Source organism: Amblyraja radiata, chromosome 18 (assembly GCF_010909765.2).
Source record: "Amblyraja radiata isolate CabotCenter1 chromosome 18, sAmbRad1.1.pri, whole genome shotgun sequence".
Lineage (NCBI taxonomy): Eukaryota > Metazoa > Chordata > Chondrichthyes > Rajiformes > Rajidae > Amblyraja > Amblyraja radiata.
The window spans coordinates 47,434,758-47,450,997 of NC_045973.1; the positions used below are offsets into that span (position 1 = coordinate 47,434,758).

The 16,240-nt window shown below is 45.5% G+C and overlaps 1 protein-coding gene across 1 annotated transcript in view; it reads right to left on the minus strand.

Moving 5' to 3' along the window:
- nt5dc2 (5'-nucleotidase domain containing 2) overlaps positions 1-16,240 on the minus strand; it is a 78,254-nt gene that overhangs the window by 9,806 nt on the left and 52,208 nt on the right. The window contains exon 11 of the mRNA XM_033037291.1: positions 1,956-2,042. Coding sequence (XP_032893182.1) covers positions 1,956-2,042 — 87 coding nt within the window. The remainder of the gene's footprint in view (positions 1-1,955; positions 2,043-16,240) is intronic.

A 16,240-nucleotide genomic window follows, 5' to 3' on the forward strand; every position in this document is an offset into this window, starting at 1 on the left:
GGTAGAGTTGCTGCCTTACAGAGATGGAGACCCGGGTTCGATCCCGACTACGGGTGCTGTCTGTACGGAGTTTATACATTCTCCCCGTGACCTGCATGGGTTTCCTCCTGCACTCCAAAGATGTACAGGCATGTAGGTAAATTGGCTTGGTAAATGTAAAAATGCGTGTAGGATAATGTTAATATGCGGGGATTGCTGGTCGACACGGACCCGGTGGGCCGAAGGGCCTGATTCAACGCTGTATCACTAAACAAAAATCGAACTAAAACTGTACACAATACTCCAATGCAACCTCAATATCATTTTCTACAGCTGCAACATAATATCTCAATTCCTATTCACGATGACCTGACTAATGAAGGCCGGCACGACAAAGGTCTGTTCAAGAATCTCTGTATTTGGACTCCTAGATCCCTCTGTTTTACAACACTTCCCAGGACCCACCTTTCATTGTGAAAGTCCTATCCTGGTTTGACTTTCCAAAAATGCGACACTTCAGTTATCCAAATTAAACTCCATTTGCCATTTCTCTGATCACTGACATATCTGATCAGGAACCCACTGCAATTATTGATAACCTTCGTCACTGTCTATGATATAACCAGTTTTAGTCTCATCTATGGGCAGTGGGCAGGTGCTATAGACCTGCACGGGAAGGTAGACGCTCTCGCCCTCACGAGTCTCGGGCGATGGGGCTCGTCAGCCTGAGAAGGCAGTCCATCTAGGAGAGGGAAAGCTCTGATTTAAAACCTCCACTGCCTTGTGGCCATATCCAGTCATGGAAAAGGCTCCAGGAGTAAACCCCAAGAAAATCCAGAGTCGGAGCCCCTAAGGCAGTTCGTCGTTGTCTACAACCTCGCTCTGGCAGCTCCTGCGACGGCGCTGGTGCCAAACTGTAACGGCCCTGCTGTTCCTTTGGATCGATCAGCGGCGTGGAGAGGGGGGGACGTGCTGCATGGGCAGCAGCCTGTCCTCCATATGACATCGATCGCCCAGGCTTGCATCCAACCAGGATGCATCACCCATGGTCAGTCATGACCGAGGGGGGTCTACTAACCAGTATCATCTGCAAACTTAATGACCATGCCTTGTACATTCTCCTCCAGATCATTGACATAGATGACAAACAACAATGGGCGCCCAGCACTGAACCCTCTGGCAGACAACTAGTATCAGGACTCCAATCCAAAAAATAACCTTCTGCCGTCTCCCTTTGCTTCCAACCATCAAGCCAATTGTGCATCCAACTAGGTATCTCTCCCTGAGGTCCAACTTTCCAGATCAGCTGCTTATGCTGAACCATGTCAAACTCCTTGTTGGTCCATACAGGCAATGTCCATGGCCTGACCCACAAGCCCCATGGTTCAACAAGCTAGCAGATTTGAGGAATACAATTTCCCACACACAAACCTGTGCTGATTATCCTTATGTCCTTCCCTATCCAAATGCTAGTGGATCTGCATATCAGAATCCCCTCAAGTAACTATCCCTGCTGTCAATTCTGCCATCTGGAGATTTATAGCACTTCCCACTGTGTCCTGCAGCCTATTATGATTTTAAAATTATTTTTGCTTCTCCGAATAGATGCAAAATAGTATTTTATCTCATCAGGAGCAGTCCCAAAAGCTCACCATCTTCAAAACCAACTTCAAAAAGAGATAAAAGTACAGGAAGAAAGTCTACATACTCTGGACTCACGACCACGGCTCAGTCTGAAGAAGGGTCCAGACCCGAAACATCACCCATTCCTTCTATCCTGAGATGCTGCCTGTCCTGCTGAGTCACTCTAGCATTTTAGGTCTATCTTCCACATACTCAACTTCAGCCTGCATATATTTATTGTGTGTGAATCCTTTCCCTCACAGTTCACTGTGCGAGTGGATCCGTGACCCTGCGTCCCACTTGTACACTGCATGTGGATGTTATGTAAATAACGGCTCGACGCCTGAACTTACGGCCAGGTCGCTGTACAGATGGTCGCCAAAATAAAGCACCTTTGATCCACGCCAGCCAGTAAATCGCAGAAAGTCGAACAGGTTGCCCTGCAGATTGAAAGGACAAGTATGAACAAGGGTTGACATTTCAGAACAGCACACTTTAATAAACGTGGAGCAAACCTTCAAAAGCTGTGGAACAATTCCTGAATAATGAAGCAAACAGGAACGTTGGTCCAAATGCAAGCCACTAACTAAAGACTATTATAAATTAGAATCAAAACGAATAAACCTTGCATTAATATAGGTGTTAATAGAAGGCAGGACATGCATTAATCTTATTGAGCAAATAGGAGCTTCCTTATTTTGGAAAGAGGACACACGTTATTACTAAAATGTACATCAATAAAATATTTCAAAAGGAAAGTGTCAATTGATGCGTTGTTTGACCAAAGAAAACTTTTATATTAAAAATGGATATTAAAAATTTTAATATAAAATGTTACAGACTGCAAGAAATTAGGACAAATGCTGACAATACACTTCTTCCTTTCATAAAGAGGGCAGATAGAGTGGATTCTGTACAGTGATTTGCTAGGCTGAGTAGGAACACAGAGTACTGCCAAACTCCTCACACTAATACAGTGCAAAGACCAATTTGTTACCTTCCAATGAGACAATCTGACAGCCCAAATAACAACTTGTTCACCAAACATCAGGATGTTAACAAGATTGCTGCTGCTGCTGCTTGGGGCTTAAGAGCTCAAGGCTTTGAAATTACTATTTTAAAATCAGCAAAACTTTAAACAAGAAATACAGTGCAGGCAGGTCAAGTAAACGGCGTAGATTTTACTGCTACCAACTTCCGACAAATCAATTGCCAAACTGTGCAAAATATTATGATTTAAAAATTATTTTTGCTTCTCCGAATAGTGTATTTGTGCCAGGGAAAACACGTTTTACTTATTTCTGGAAGTCTGTACTTCCACACGCTAAATTAAAAATCACACATTTGAGGCCAAAATCAGAATAGATGCAAACCTGCTGAAAACTGACAAATGGACTTTGTTGATAGTGTTTTGTGATACAGCATCTTTGTACTCATAGGTCAGAATCTTATATTCCTTGAATATAGTCTAACAATTGAGTGAGTAATGTTGGTAATATTAGAAACACCTTTAATTACAGTGCGGAAAGTGAAGACACAATTTTAGTTTCAAGATATATTTTAGCCAAGATATATGCGCCCGTTTCTTTAAAATACTATAATTCTATTGTTCAAGAAGGAACTGCAGATGCTGGAAAATCGAAGGTTGTATCATTCTGTATTGACTATTTCATGCCCTGTTCAACTCAAGTTTTACTTCTCACCATTTCTGACGAGGAGACAAGTGCGGATGAGTGCTTTGGGGTTCTCAGTTTTCCTTTTCTGCTGTAATGCAAATGTCTCCCAAAAGGAATATTTGCTCAACTTTGGGAACTTACAATAGGGACACCCACAGATTTATTGTCAATCAGAGCCAAGTGTGATCACGCCACAAACCTAGTGTGCTCGTTGGCCGATTACAGCACGTCATTGAAGCAAAACGTCGTGCCGAGATGAATGACTTTCATTGTCCATTGTCACAGAGCGAGAGCCCAACTATTTTCATTCATCGGATGTACATAATCATCAGCTCATGACACTGTTCCACTCGACGAATTTAATACTCTGCTAGCTTCCAAACAACAAAATTAGCAGCAGCATTAGAGCAACAAGGATAAGTTCTTCATAAAAGCAGAATCACGACTTGCCTGACCCGCTGAGTTACTCCAGCATTTTGTGTAAACCAGCATCTGCAATTCCTCCCTACACAATAAAAAGGTCACCAGATTGAGGTGGGGACATAAGATAATAGCCATGCAACGGTAGATCAAAGAGAAGCAGAGGAGAAAAAAAATTGAAAAAACTGCAGATGCTAGAATTCTGAAATAAAAATTAGAACATTTTGGAAAAACTCAGTAGGCCAAGAAGCCTCTGTGGAAAGAGAAATGGTTATCTTCTCTGGTTTGGGGGCATACATCATGAGTTCTGATGAAGGATCCAAACTTTGATAGGGTAGCGCCTGATCCGTCCCCAGCTGAAGTGGAGTTTCATATGCTTGGGGTGCGTGGTGTGTTCAATAGGAGATGGTGTTCTTCTCTCAAGTTTTGCAACTCACATCTCCATAGGGCTGTGGATGCTCAGAGTAGCGTCAAGACCGAAGATCGATAGTGCTTCGAAACCAAGGCCAATAATCTTATCAACTTTGCCCACAACCTGCCGGTCTTATCCTGGTAAGGTGCGGAGAAAAGGTGGCAGAAAAAGTCGCCGTGATCGTATTGATTGGCGAAGCAGCCTCAAGGATCAGTGTTTGGTCATCCAGCCAATTAATGATATGGTTTCAAGGCAGATTGGTTCAAGGCAAACAAAATCCTCAGATCATGCTGGTGTCTTTTTACCCATTCAATCCAACTGATTGAACAATGGCATGAAGAGGAATTTGTGACAAACTGAACCTCTGCAAGATATTCGACTCAATGCATACGCATCACCTGCCAATCTCTGAATGACTGCATGGCAAGAAAAATACAAGAATAATACTGGGAATCTGAAGTAAAACAAAAACAGATGCCGCAAGTACTGTCCAATAGGAACAGTTAAGGGTTTGGAGCAATGATTTTTCAGCTTTATTGCAATAAGAGGGATGTTGCTGCAATCATAGGCTGTGGTGCTGGAGTAGCAAGGAATGACTAAATAATTAACAAATAACTGTAGTAGGGAAAAACTTACAATTCCTGGGATACCAGCACAGGTCACCAACTGGAATTCTTCCAGTCTGCGTCTGGCTTCTCAGGCTTGTTATGTAACATTAGCAAACCAAATGTCAACTACAAGAATGCCGACTGGTCAAACAGTAAAAAATTGACAAGGAGAAAGTTGACCTCACAGGCAATGCTATTCCACATCCGCTAGTTCTCAGGCTTGTTATGTAACAGCAAGGCCATTGCAAAATCATCCCAATTTTGTAAACTTTTTACTTCCTCATAAGATCACGAGTAATGGTAGACATTTTCCCCATGGATAGATTTAAAGCAGCTTTGGCCATGGCATGGCTAAACTAAAATGACCAACCTTGAGTTAAGCCATACTCTCTCTACTTTCCCCTCCAGGCTTAAGGGCCTGTCCCACTTGGTCTACGCGTCGTGATGCGTGGGGGGGGGCGCGTGGGTGATGTGCGCATAGCGCATGCTGAGGCGTGGAATCGGATGTCGTGGCGCGATTTATGCGCGGCGCTACAGGATTTCGTAATGTACCGAAATCCTCACTCGCCACCTGCACGACGTATCGCTGACACATTGGCGTCACACGTTGTATCGTGTGGTGACGCATGGTTACGTCACCATGCGTCAACGTCCGTAAACATGCGACGCCGCGCGCTGCCCATACGCAGTCGGCCCGCCTTTTACGCGTCATGTAACCTCTAACCCCGTTCACACATACCTCTTCCTGGGTTTCTCTCGCTAGCCTTTCTTGTTGTACTCCTGCCTGGCTGATCTGTAAGTATGACGGTTGCTGCTAACAGATGTCTCTGTTGTTGCTGTAGCAATAAAATCTGTAGCTCTTCCACGATGGTCATGATGCAGAATAAGGAAGCAGGGCATTCTAATGACGTCACGCGCACCAGACGGCTGTGCTGACGCATAATGACGCGTGATTTGCGCGCAACCATCCGTCACTACCGACCTGTCATGTAAATGACACGCAAATAACGCCCAAGTGTGACAGGCCCTTTAGTTGCCGGTCAGCCAGGACATGAAAAATCACCAAAGCATTCTCTTTCCTTTGAAGTAAATGGCCCCGTGTTGATCAATATAAAAGACTTGGAGATGGGCTGATTAACAAGTTTGCAGGCAGTACCAAAGAATCAGTGGATTTTGAACAGCAATGGTGGTTGATAAATTAATTTCACATTCAAGCAGATGGGGTCATTTTAATTTGGCATCATGGTTGGCACAGACATTGTGGGCCAAAGGGGCTTTACCTGTGCTGTACTATTGTAGGCTCTATGTTCTTGATTCAGTCCTATCTCTACATATGCTCAACAGACAGATATCCCGCTACAAATACTGCAGCATTCAGCAATCTTCTCACCCCAGAAAAAACAAGTTTGGATGTGTATTCATCTGGGAATCCAAAACTTTGGTGGCCCTGGTAATCGGCAAATTTCTGGCTCACGATCTCATCTACATTAATGCCTTAAAACAAATTGGAATTTTCCCTGCTTATTTCAATAAACACCAACTGCTTTATCTAGAAAAAGGACACTATAGTGCTGAAGCAACTCAGTAGGTCAGGCAGCATCTCTGGAGATGGACAGGAGGCATTTTGGGTCGGGACTCTTCTTCAGTCTATCGCTTTATCTATCCATGCGAACACGAGCAACTCCTTATGAGCAGGGTGCTGCATTACTCCAAATCTCTTGGATTTCATTTTATTTTTTAACTCAACAATTCTAACTCCACCCAGAATAAATATTTAATATCTTAAATCCCTCCTGCTAAAATGCTGCCACGTGGGAAACTTTGCAGGAAAGAGGCAAAGAGTCTTAAAAAATTGCAAGCTCCCGACTGGAGGTGGATTTATCAGCCCTGTTCAAGGAGATTTTCTTTGATACGCTTCAGAGCATCTACAAGAAGAAAGAGGTCCCTGGTTCATTTTACAACATTTGGTCTCCTCCATCAAGTGCCACATGCCTGGGGTGCTGCCAGTTTGAAAGGGCGTCGGATAAGACACGGATTATATTTGAGGTCAAAGCTGGGGCAATAAGGCTGGGTGAACTGCAGTGATGGGAAAACAAACAAAGGCTGTACAGTGGAGAGAGGCAAAAACGTAGCAGCCATTACTTTAACTTTGCTGATAGGCACTGCAAAACATGTCAATAATACCCAGAGATCATTAATTTAATAACACTGATTCGTAAACACGAATAAGAAGAAGTGAAAGCAAGAAGCAAACAGATGAAATCTGATCTTCATTTCACCCCAGTGCATTGGTTAAAATAGACAGATGGGTTTCAGCTGCTGAGAGAATCAGTCTAAACTAATCATACACTGCTAACTGCACGTTCTGTTCTTTTCAAATCCCAACCAAAATACGGTTCAGCAACAAGTCACGTACACCGAGGCTGGCAGACACGAGGAGTGCACCATCTCACAAACCCCCGTGCGTTGTGAGCCTCCTGCCTCAGCAATGGGGGAGGGGGAGGGGGAGTCTGCAGTACCGGTCTCAGAACCCACAAAACCACGAGTAGAATAGACAATCCACAATGGCGTAGCTGTTGCATAACAGCGCTTACAATGTCGGAGACCCAGGGTCGATCCCGACTATGGGTGCTGTCTGTACGGAGTTTGTACGTTCTCCCTGTGACCGTTTGGGTTTTCTCAGAGATCTTCGGTTTCCTCCCAGACTCCAAAAAGGTACAGGTTTGTAGGTATATTGGCTTGGTAAATGTAAAAATTGTCCCTAGTGTGTGTGTGTGTGTGTGTGTGTGTGTGTGTGTGTGTGTGTGTGTGTGTGTGTGTGTGTGTGTGTGAGATAGTGTTAATGTGCGGGGATCGCTGGTCGGTGCGGACCCAGTGGGCCAAAGGACCTGTTTCCGTGCTGTGTCGCTAAACTAAACTAAAGACCTGGGTTCGATCTTGATCTCGAATGCTATCTGCGTGGAGTTTGCAAATCCTCCCACATGCAATCCGGAGCATGGATTTCCTCCGGGTGCTCCAGTTTCCTCCCTCATCCCGAAGATATTTGGGTTTGCAAGTCAATTATCCACAGTACAATTGCCCTTCGTGTGCAGGGAGCTAGTGATATAACACAGAACTAGCACAGACGGGTGGTCGATGGTAGGCGTGGACATGGAGGGTCAAAGGACCAGTTTCCATTCTGGGTCTCTAAACCTATCCTCAACTCCAAGCGATGATTGTAAAACGCCAAAATACACCAGACAAGTATGGTCCCTGTTGGAGATGTGGCACCTAAATCTACCTGATCTCCTGGTTGCTCAACACTTTAACTCCCCCTCCCATTCCCACACCGACCTTTCTGCCCTGGGACTCCTCCACTGTCAGAGTGAGGCCCAGCGCAAATTGGAGGAACAGCACCTCATATTTCGCTTGGGCACTTACACCCAAGCAACAGTATGAACATTGACTTCTCTAACTTCAAGTAGCCCTTGCTTTCCCTCTCTCTCCATCCGCTCCCCTTTCCCAGTTCTCCCACCAGTCTTACTGTCTCCGACTACATTCTATCTCTGTCCCGCCCACTCCCCTGACATCAGTCTGAAGAAGGGTCTCGACCCAAAGCATCACCCATTCCTTCTCTCCAGAGATGCTGCCTGTCCCGCTGAGTTACTCCAGCATTCTGTATCTATCTTCAGCCACTTCTAATAGTCATTGGCATTTTAGTCTAACCACTGCACGAGCATGAGTGCTGGCATGGTGCCCAATACCTTGCTTCAGTGCAAGGTTCAGGACAAAACGTGTTCCAATGACCTTAACTTTGGATTCAGTGAAATGTAATATTTTGTTTGCATTCTCACAATCGATGCCATCGTTACAATCAATACCTGAACATAGAGCTATACCGCATGGAATCAGGCCCTTTGGCCCACTGGGTCCATGCTGACTGTCACAAAACCCAGCTACTGTAATCCATTTTTGTTCTCCCCACATTCCTATCGACGACCCCTATATTTCACCACTCGCCTACATACTATACAGTGGCCTCTCAAACTGTCTGAAGAAACATCCCAAACCGAAATGTAGCCTATCCATGATGCTGCGTGACCCGATAGGATTGGATCAGATTCAATTTATTGTCATTGCCTAGAGACAATGAAATGCTATTTTCCTTGCAGTCATACAGATAAGAAAAAGCACAAAACACAGAAGTCTACGACACAACATCCCCACAGCGGCACCAAAGTTCCCCGCTGTGAGGGAAGGAAGCAAAGTCCAGCCAACCTCCTCGCTGATCTTCCCAGATGTTCACCCGTGGTTGGGGCCTCCCGAGCGTCCCAACATCGGGTGGCCCGATGTTCAGGCCCTCTCGCCGGGAATGATAGAACCCTGACGTCGAACGGGAGAACATCCTCAGCGGCCCGGACCTCTAAATCGGCCACCTCCCACCGGAGTCCGCGGCTCCCGAAGTCCACAGGCCGAGCTGGGCGGATATTCACGCTGGCGACCCCCGACAAAGGGTCGCAGGACTCCGCGATGTTGGTCAGCTCCGCCTGCATTGGGAGCTCCACGAACCACAGCTCCGCGATGTCGATGCAGCAGGCCCAACACTCCGGAGCTCCAAACAGCGATCCCAGGTGAGGCATCGCCCGCTCCGCGATGTATCCAGCGCTGCGCCGCCGCTGCTGGAGCTCTGGTCGGTCCCGGCAGGAAAGGCCGCACCAATCCAGTAGGTAGGCTGCGGGGGGGCGAGGACGCGACTCAAATAATAGTCACATCCTCTCCAGGAAGCGACTGAAGGACGGTTTCCCCCTTACCATACCCTCGTCCCCCCACATAAAACAACAACAAAAAACAAAACAAAAACATACTTTAAACATAACAAAAAACAAAAAAGATACCAGACTGAAGGCGGAGGCAGCCATGAACAGTGCCAACGGATGTCCACCTGATTATTCTAGCACTTTGTGTTCTCATCAATCTATCAACCTCTAGGTATTTGTGATATGGGAGGAAAGAGGATCACATGGGGAAACCCCCATTTAGTCATAGGGGAAATGTGCAAACTCCACACAGACAGCATCGGGAGTTCAGAATGAACAAGAGTCACTGAAGCTGCACGTTACTGCAAGATCCCAAATGCTGCTGCCAGTCTGAATCTCATTGGGTCTGACCCGCCCCATTCACATCACACGGGACTGTAGGTCGCTGGGGCATGATGTCAAGAACTTCCGGTAAAGGATTGAAAGTTTGTAAATCGTGAAGCTAGAGGATGGAAAAAAAGGGCAACAGGATTGATAAATCAAGGTCATATGTTTATGATGGAACCCCTCTTGCTTGACAAGTAGAATTAATAATGAACTGGGCAGTTTGGGTTTTAGTGCGAAAAGAAATGAAATGACATGATTATACATTAACAAGGAGGCGTAAGAGACTGCGAACGGTTTCTCCTGTTTAACTTTATTCTCATCTCTTGGTGCCAAGCTCAATCGACCTTGCCCATGTGTCAACCTAACGGAATTTGCTGCTCAACCACTGGGCCAGATCTAAACCTCCCCTCCCCTCACCACTAACCTCTTCTCTTCCTCCCACACCACCCAAATTGAAAGATGGTCATGGCTAATGAAGGCAGGAACGGGGTACTGATTGTGGATGATCAGCCATGATCACATTGAATGGCAGTGCTGGCTCGAAGGGCCAAATGGCCTACTCCTGCATCTATTTTCTATAATTGAGATATCAAAGAACCACCACTTAGATCCCCATCATTTCCTAATCTAGGGGCAGCACGGTGGCAGAGTTGCTGCCTTGCAGCGCGAGAGACCTGGGTTCAATCCTGACTACAGATGCTGTCTCTACAAAGTTTGTATGTTCTGCCCATGACCTGCATGGGTTTCCTTCGGGAGCTCCAGTTTCCTCCCACACTCCAAAGACATACAGGTTTGTAGATTTACTGTAAGTAAGTAAGTAAGTTTTATTTATATAGCACGTTTAAAGTCAACTCGCATTGACACCAAAGTGCTTTTCATAAAATAGATAATAAGTTTCCATACAAACCATAGAAAAAGGTTAAAATTGTTTACTGGTTTTGGTAAAAACTGTAAAATGTCCCTAACGTGTGGAATGGTATTAGTGTACGGAGATCGCTGGTCAGCGTGAACTCGGCGGGTTGAAGGGCCTGTTTCCGCACTGTATCTCTAAACTAAACCAATACATTTCCAAACACAATGGTTTTCCATTGAAACCATTTATTTACTCATGCAATCATTTTTATGCTCAATTGTCCACATAATTTGCCTGCCTGACACCAGACTCCCCGAAACAGAAACTATTCCAAGTTCTGTCATTGGAAGACATTTTCAGGCAGACAGAGGAAAAATAAGTCAAAGATGTTCTCAAGAACTTCTGTAATAAGTGCAATGTCCCCACCGACTCCAGGGCACCTCTGATTCATGACCACCCAAAGAGGAGCAGCAGTTAGAATCATCTTTGCAACCTCCAGATTACAGAACCAGACGATGGTGGAGGGAGTGCAGCAACTCAAACAGCCACTAACAAGTAGAATGAATAATAAACTGGGCAGATTGGGTTTTAGTGCGTAAAGAAATGATATGAAATAATTATACTTAAACAAGGAGTAGATAGAGATTCAAAATGATTTATCCCCTTTAATGTTATTCTTATCTCATCAGTGCCAAGCTCCTGGTACCTTTGGTAATCGATTCCTCCCCCTCCCCTATACCGCTACACTACTGACTCAATAGACAATAGGTGCAGGAGTAGGCCATTCGGCCCTTTGAACCAGCACCACCATTCAATGTGATCATGGCTGATCATCCCCAATCAGTATCCCGTTCCTGCCTTCTCCCCATATCCCCTGGCTCCACTATCCTTAAGAGCCCTATCTGGCTCTCTCTTGAAAGTATCCAGAGAACCGGCCACCACCGCCCTCTGAGGCAGAGAATTCCACACTCACAACTCTCTGTGTGAAAAAGTGTTTCCTCATCTCCGTTCTAAATGGCTTATCCCTTATTCTTAAACTGTGGCCCCTGGTTCTGGACTCCCCCAACAGCGGGAACATGTTTCCTGTCTCTAGCGTGTCCAAACCTTTAATAATCTTATACGTTTCAATAAGATCCCCTCTCATCCATTTTCTCAGCATATGACAGTCCCGCCATTCCGGGAATTAACCTCGTGAACCTATGCTGCACTCCCTCAATAGCAAGAATGTTCTTCCTCAAACTCGGAGACCAAAACTGCACACAATATTCCAGGTGTGGTCTCACTAGAGCCCTGTACAACTGCAGAAGGTCCTCTTAACTCCTATACTCAACTCCTCTTGTTATGAAGACCAACATGCCATTTGCTTTCTTCACTGCCTGCTGCACCTGCATGCTTACTTTCATCAACTGATGAACAAGGACCCCCAGATCCCGTTGTACTTCCCCTTTTAGATAATAATCTCCTTCCTGTTTTTGCTACCAAAGTGGATAACCTCACATTTATCCACATTAAACTGCATCTGCCATGCATCTGCCCACTCTCCCAACCTGTCCAAGTCACCCTGCATTCTCATAACATCCTCCTTACAATTCACACTGCCACCCAGCTTTGTGTCATCTGTAAATTTGCTAATGTTATGGAATCACTTCATCTAAATCATCAATATATATTGTAAATAGCTGCGGTCCCAGCACCGAGCCTTGTGGTACCCCACTAGTCACTGCCTGCATTCTGAAAGGAACCCGTTAATGCCTACTCTTTGTTTCCTGTCTGCCACCCAATTTGCTATCCATGTCAGCACTCTACCCCCAATACCATGTGCCCTAATTTTGCCCACTAATCTCCTATGTGGGACCTTATCAAATGCTTTCCTGGGTTGGCGGCGCGACCGACGTCGCAGCGGCCTCTGCAGTCCGTCTGTCTTTTTTTATTTTATTGTCCTGTTGAGTGTATAGTTTGTGGTGGGTTTTTGACTGTGTATATGTGGGGGGCGGGGGGGTGGGTGGGGGAAACTTTTAGATCTCTTCCCTGTACGGGGACCCGACCTTTTCCCTGTCGGGTCTCCGTTGCCGTTGGGGCCTAGCACCGTGGAGCGGCCTCCAACCGGAACGACAGCTCAAGTCACGGAGCCTGCGGAGCTGCGGACCTACCATCGTGGAGCTGGCCAGCTTCGGAGCGTGGAGAGCTGCGGTGGCGTGCTGCTGCTACCCGACTCCGGTGGATGGTGACACCGGGAGCTCGTGGGTCCCCGGTGGGAGACCGCTTTGCGGGGCACCGGCAACGACGACTTCTCCCGCCCGAATTGCGGGGTTGAGAGTGACCTGGAGCGGGGCCTTACATCGCCCGGCGCGGCTTTAAATGGCCGCGGACTTGCTAGCGCCCGCCGGGGGCTTTGACTTTGACTTCGGGAGAGGAATGGAGAGCAGGGGAGAGACAAGACTTTGCCTGTCATTACAGTGAGGAGGAGATTCACTGTGATGGATGTTTGTGTGGATTGTGTTGGTGTGTGTCTTGGTTCTTTTCTTGTATGGCTGCAGAAACCAAATTTCGTTTGAACTTCATGTGAGGTTCAAATGATAAATAAACGGTATTGTATTGTATTGTACGGTATTGTATTGTATTGTATTATTTCTGAAAGTCCAGGTACACTACATCCACTGGCTCTCCCTTGACCATTTTCCTAGTTACATCCTCAAAATATTCCAAAAGATTAGAAGCATGATTCCCCCTTCATAAATCCATGCTGACTCGGACCGATCCTGTTACTGCTATCTATATGTGCTGCTATTTTATCATTTATAATTGGTTTCAGTATCTTCCCCACCACCGATGTCAGGCTAACTGGTCTATAATTCCCTGTTTTCTCTCTACCGCCTTTCTTAAAAAGTGGGATAACATTAGCTACCCTCCAATCCACAGGAACTGATCCCAAATCTATAGAACATTAGAAAATGATCATCAATGCGTCCACGATTTCTAGAGCCACTTCCTTAAGTACCCTGGGATGCAGACCATCAGGTCCTGGGGATTTATCAGCCTTCAGTCCCATCAGTCTATCCAACACCATTTCCTGCCTAATGTGGATTTCCTTCAGTTCCTCCATCACCCCAGATCCTCTGGCCACTACTATATCAGGAAGATAGTTTGTGTCCTCCTTAGTGAAGACGGATCCAAAGTACCTGTTCACCTCATCTGCCATTTCCTTGTTCCCCATAATAAATTCACCTTTTTCAGTCTTCAATGGTCCAACTTTTGTCTTAACAACTTTTCCTCTTCACATACCTAAAGAAGCTTTCACTATCCTCCTTATATTCTTGGCAAGCTTACCTTCGTACCTCATCTTTTCTCCCTGTATTGCCTTTTTAGTTAACCTCTGTTGCTCTTTAAACGTTACTCAATCCTCCGGCTTCCTGCTCATCTTTGCTATGTTGTACTTCTTCTCTTTTATTTTTATTCTGTTCCTGACTTCCCTCGTCAGCCACGGTCACCCCTTACTCCCATTGGAATCTTTCTTCCTCTGGAAGAGGCTGGCCTCCTTAGCCAGAACTGGAGCTGTAAGAACTCATCCTTGATCTTGAAGGACTGCCTCAGAAGATTGCAAAAGGAAGATAAGGGCTTGCCCTTTCAAGGAAATGTTCACCGTTTTGTGATGCCATGAAGAGCCTTATAACGAACAAATTGCTTTCACATGGGATAATATAGTCAATTTGTGCACCATGACCAACACACAGCAATGAGGATAATAACAATATGATATTTCTGTGGATTTAGACATCTTTAATACTTGAGACAGCCATAATGAAATGCCATCAAGAAAGCAGCTTCTTCGGAAAACACAATTCAATTTCGTGAAGCTCATTGTTAAGCTCCTCCTTTTCAGATTCTATAAATCTAAAATACCAGCTAATAGCTAGGCAAGTGACCCTCTGCAAACCGTTGTCTGTCATCCGTAGCTGAGGTAGTCAATAGATCCATGTCTCCCAATTATAAGCATTTTATCCCCACTTACAGCTACTTTATTACACACAAGCTGGGATTAAAAACACAATTGCTCCTCATGAACGAACACTGAGGACTGAAATTAGGTAAAGTCTGGAAGCCAACTCCAGGAAACCCAAGTGAAAAGACCATCCTAGTTATGTCAACTTACACAAACCCTTCCACTGACTCTATTTACACCTCATGCTGCCACAGCAAGGGCGGCAACATAATCAAGGATGAGTTGCACCCCAGTCACACCCTCTTCTCCCCTCTCCCATCAGGCAAGAGGTACAGAAGTGTGAAAACGCACATCTCCAGATTCAGGGACAGTTTCTTCGCAGATGTTAGTCAACTAAACTTTCCTACCAGCAACTAGAGAGCGGTCCTGAGCTGCTATCTACTTCATTGGAGACCCTCGGATTATCTTTAATTGGACTTGCTCTAAATGTGATGCCCTTTATCATGTATCTGTACACCGTGGATGGCTCTATTGTAATCATGTACCTTCTTTCCGCTGACTGGTTAGCAGGCAAAAGGTTTTCACTGTACCACGCTAGACGTGACAATAAACTCAACTAATTCAACGTGGTGGAAATGTGCAATAAAAAAGGGGGTTTATCACCTTGATCAGATTGTTCTATAAATCCATAATTACTCAACAGGAATTCGAGGAACAAATATGCCGGAAGAATGAAGCGACTAATGGTGCTGTCATGGCAGGAAATGTTATCTTTCCCAATATAGACTGGGATGACGGTCGTGCCAAGGGCTTAGATGGGGTGGAATGTGTCAAAACTGTTGAGAAAGGTTTCCTCAGACAATATGCAGGGACCATACAAGGGAGAGGGCAGAGGTTGACCTATTCTTCAGGAATTGGGCAGGGCAGGTGAACGAAGTGTCAGTGGGTGAGAACGTTTGGACAAGCGGCCAGAATTCTATTAGCTTTAAAATAGTAACGGATAAGGACAGGCTGGTCAACTAGTTAATATTCCAAACTGGGGCAAGTCCAACTTTGATGGTATTAGACAAGAACTTGTTAAAGTTGATTAAAGAGCTAGATAGGGCTCTTAAAAATAACGGAGTCAGGGGATATGGAGAGAAGGCAGGAACGGGGTACTGATTGGGGATGATCAGCCATGATCACATTGAATGGCGGTGCTGGCTCGAAGGGCCGAATGGCCTACTCCTGCACCTATTGTCTATTGATTGGGGTAGGCTGTTTGCAGGCAAAGGAAAGCCCATAAAGTGGGATGCTTTTACAAGCGTGACACAAGATATGAGAGCTCAAGATATGCATGTTCCTGTCAGAGTGAAGGGCAAGGCAGGTAGTATTAAGGAAAAGCTGGGCTGATGAGAGAAAGTGAGGCTCTGGACAGGAAAAAGGAGACGAGTCAGACAGAGGCAGTTGGGATCAAGTATATCCTTATTGTATAGGGGATGAGGAGTTTACTGAAGAAGGAAAACCAGGAGGGCAAAAATAGGACATAGGATAGCGCTGACAGATACGTTTAAGAAGAATCCAGACATTAAGGGGAAATGGGTAATTAGAGAAAGACTAGGGTCCC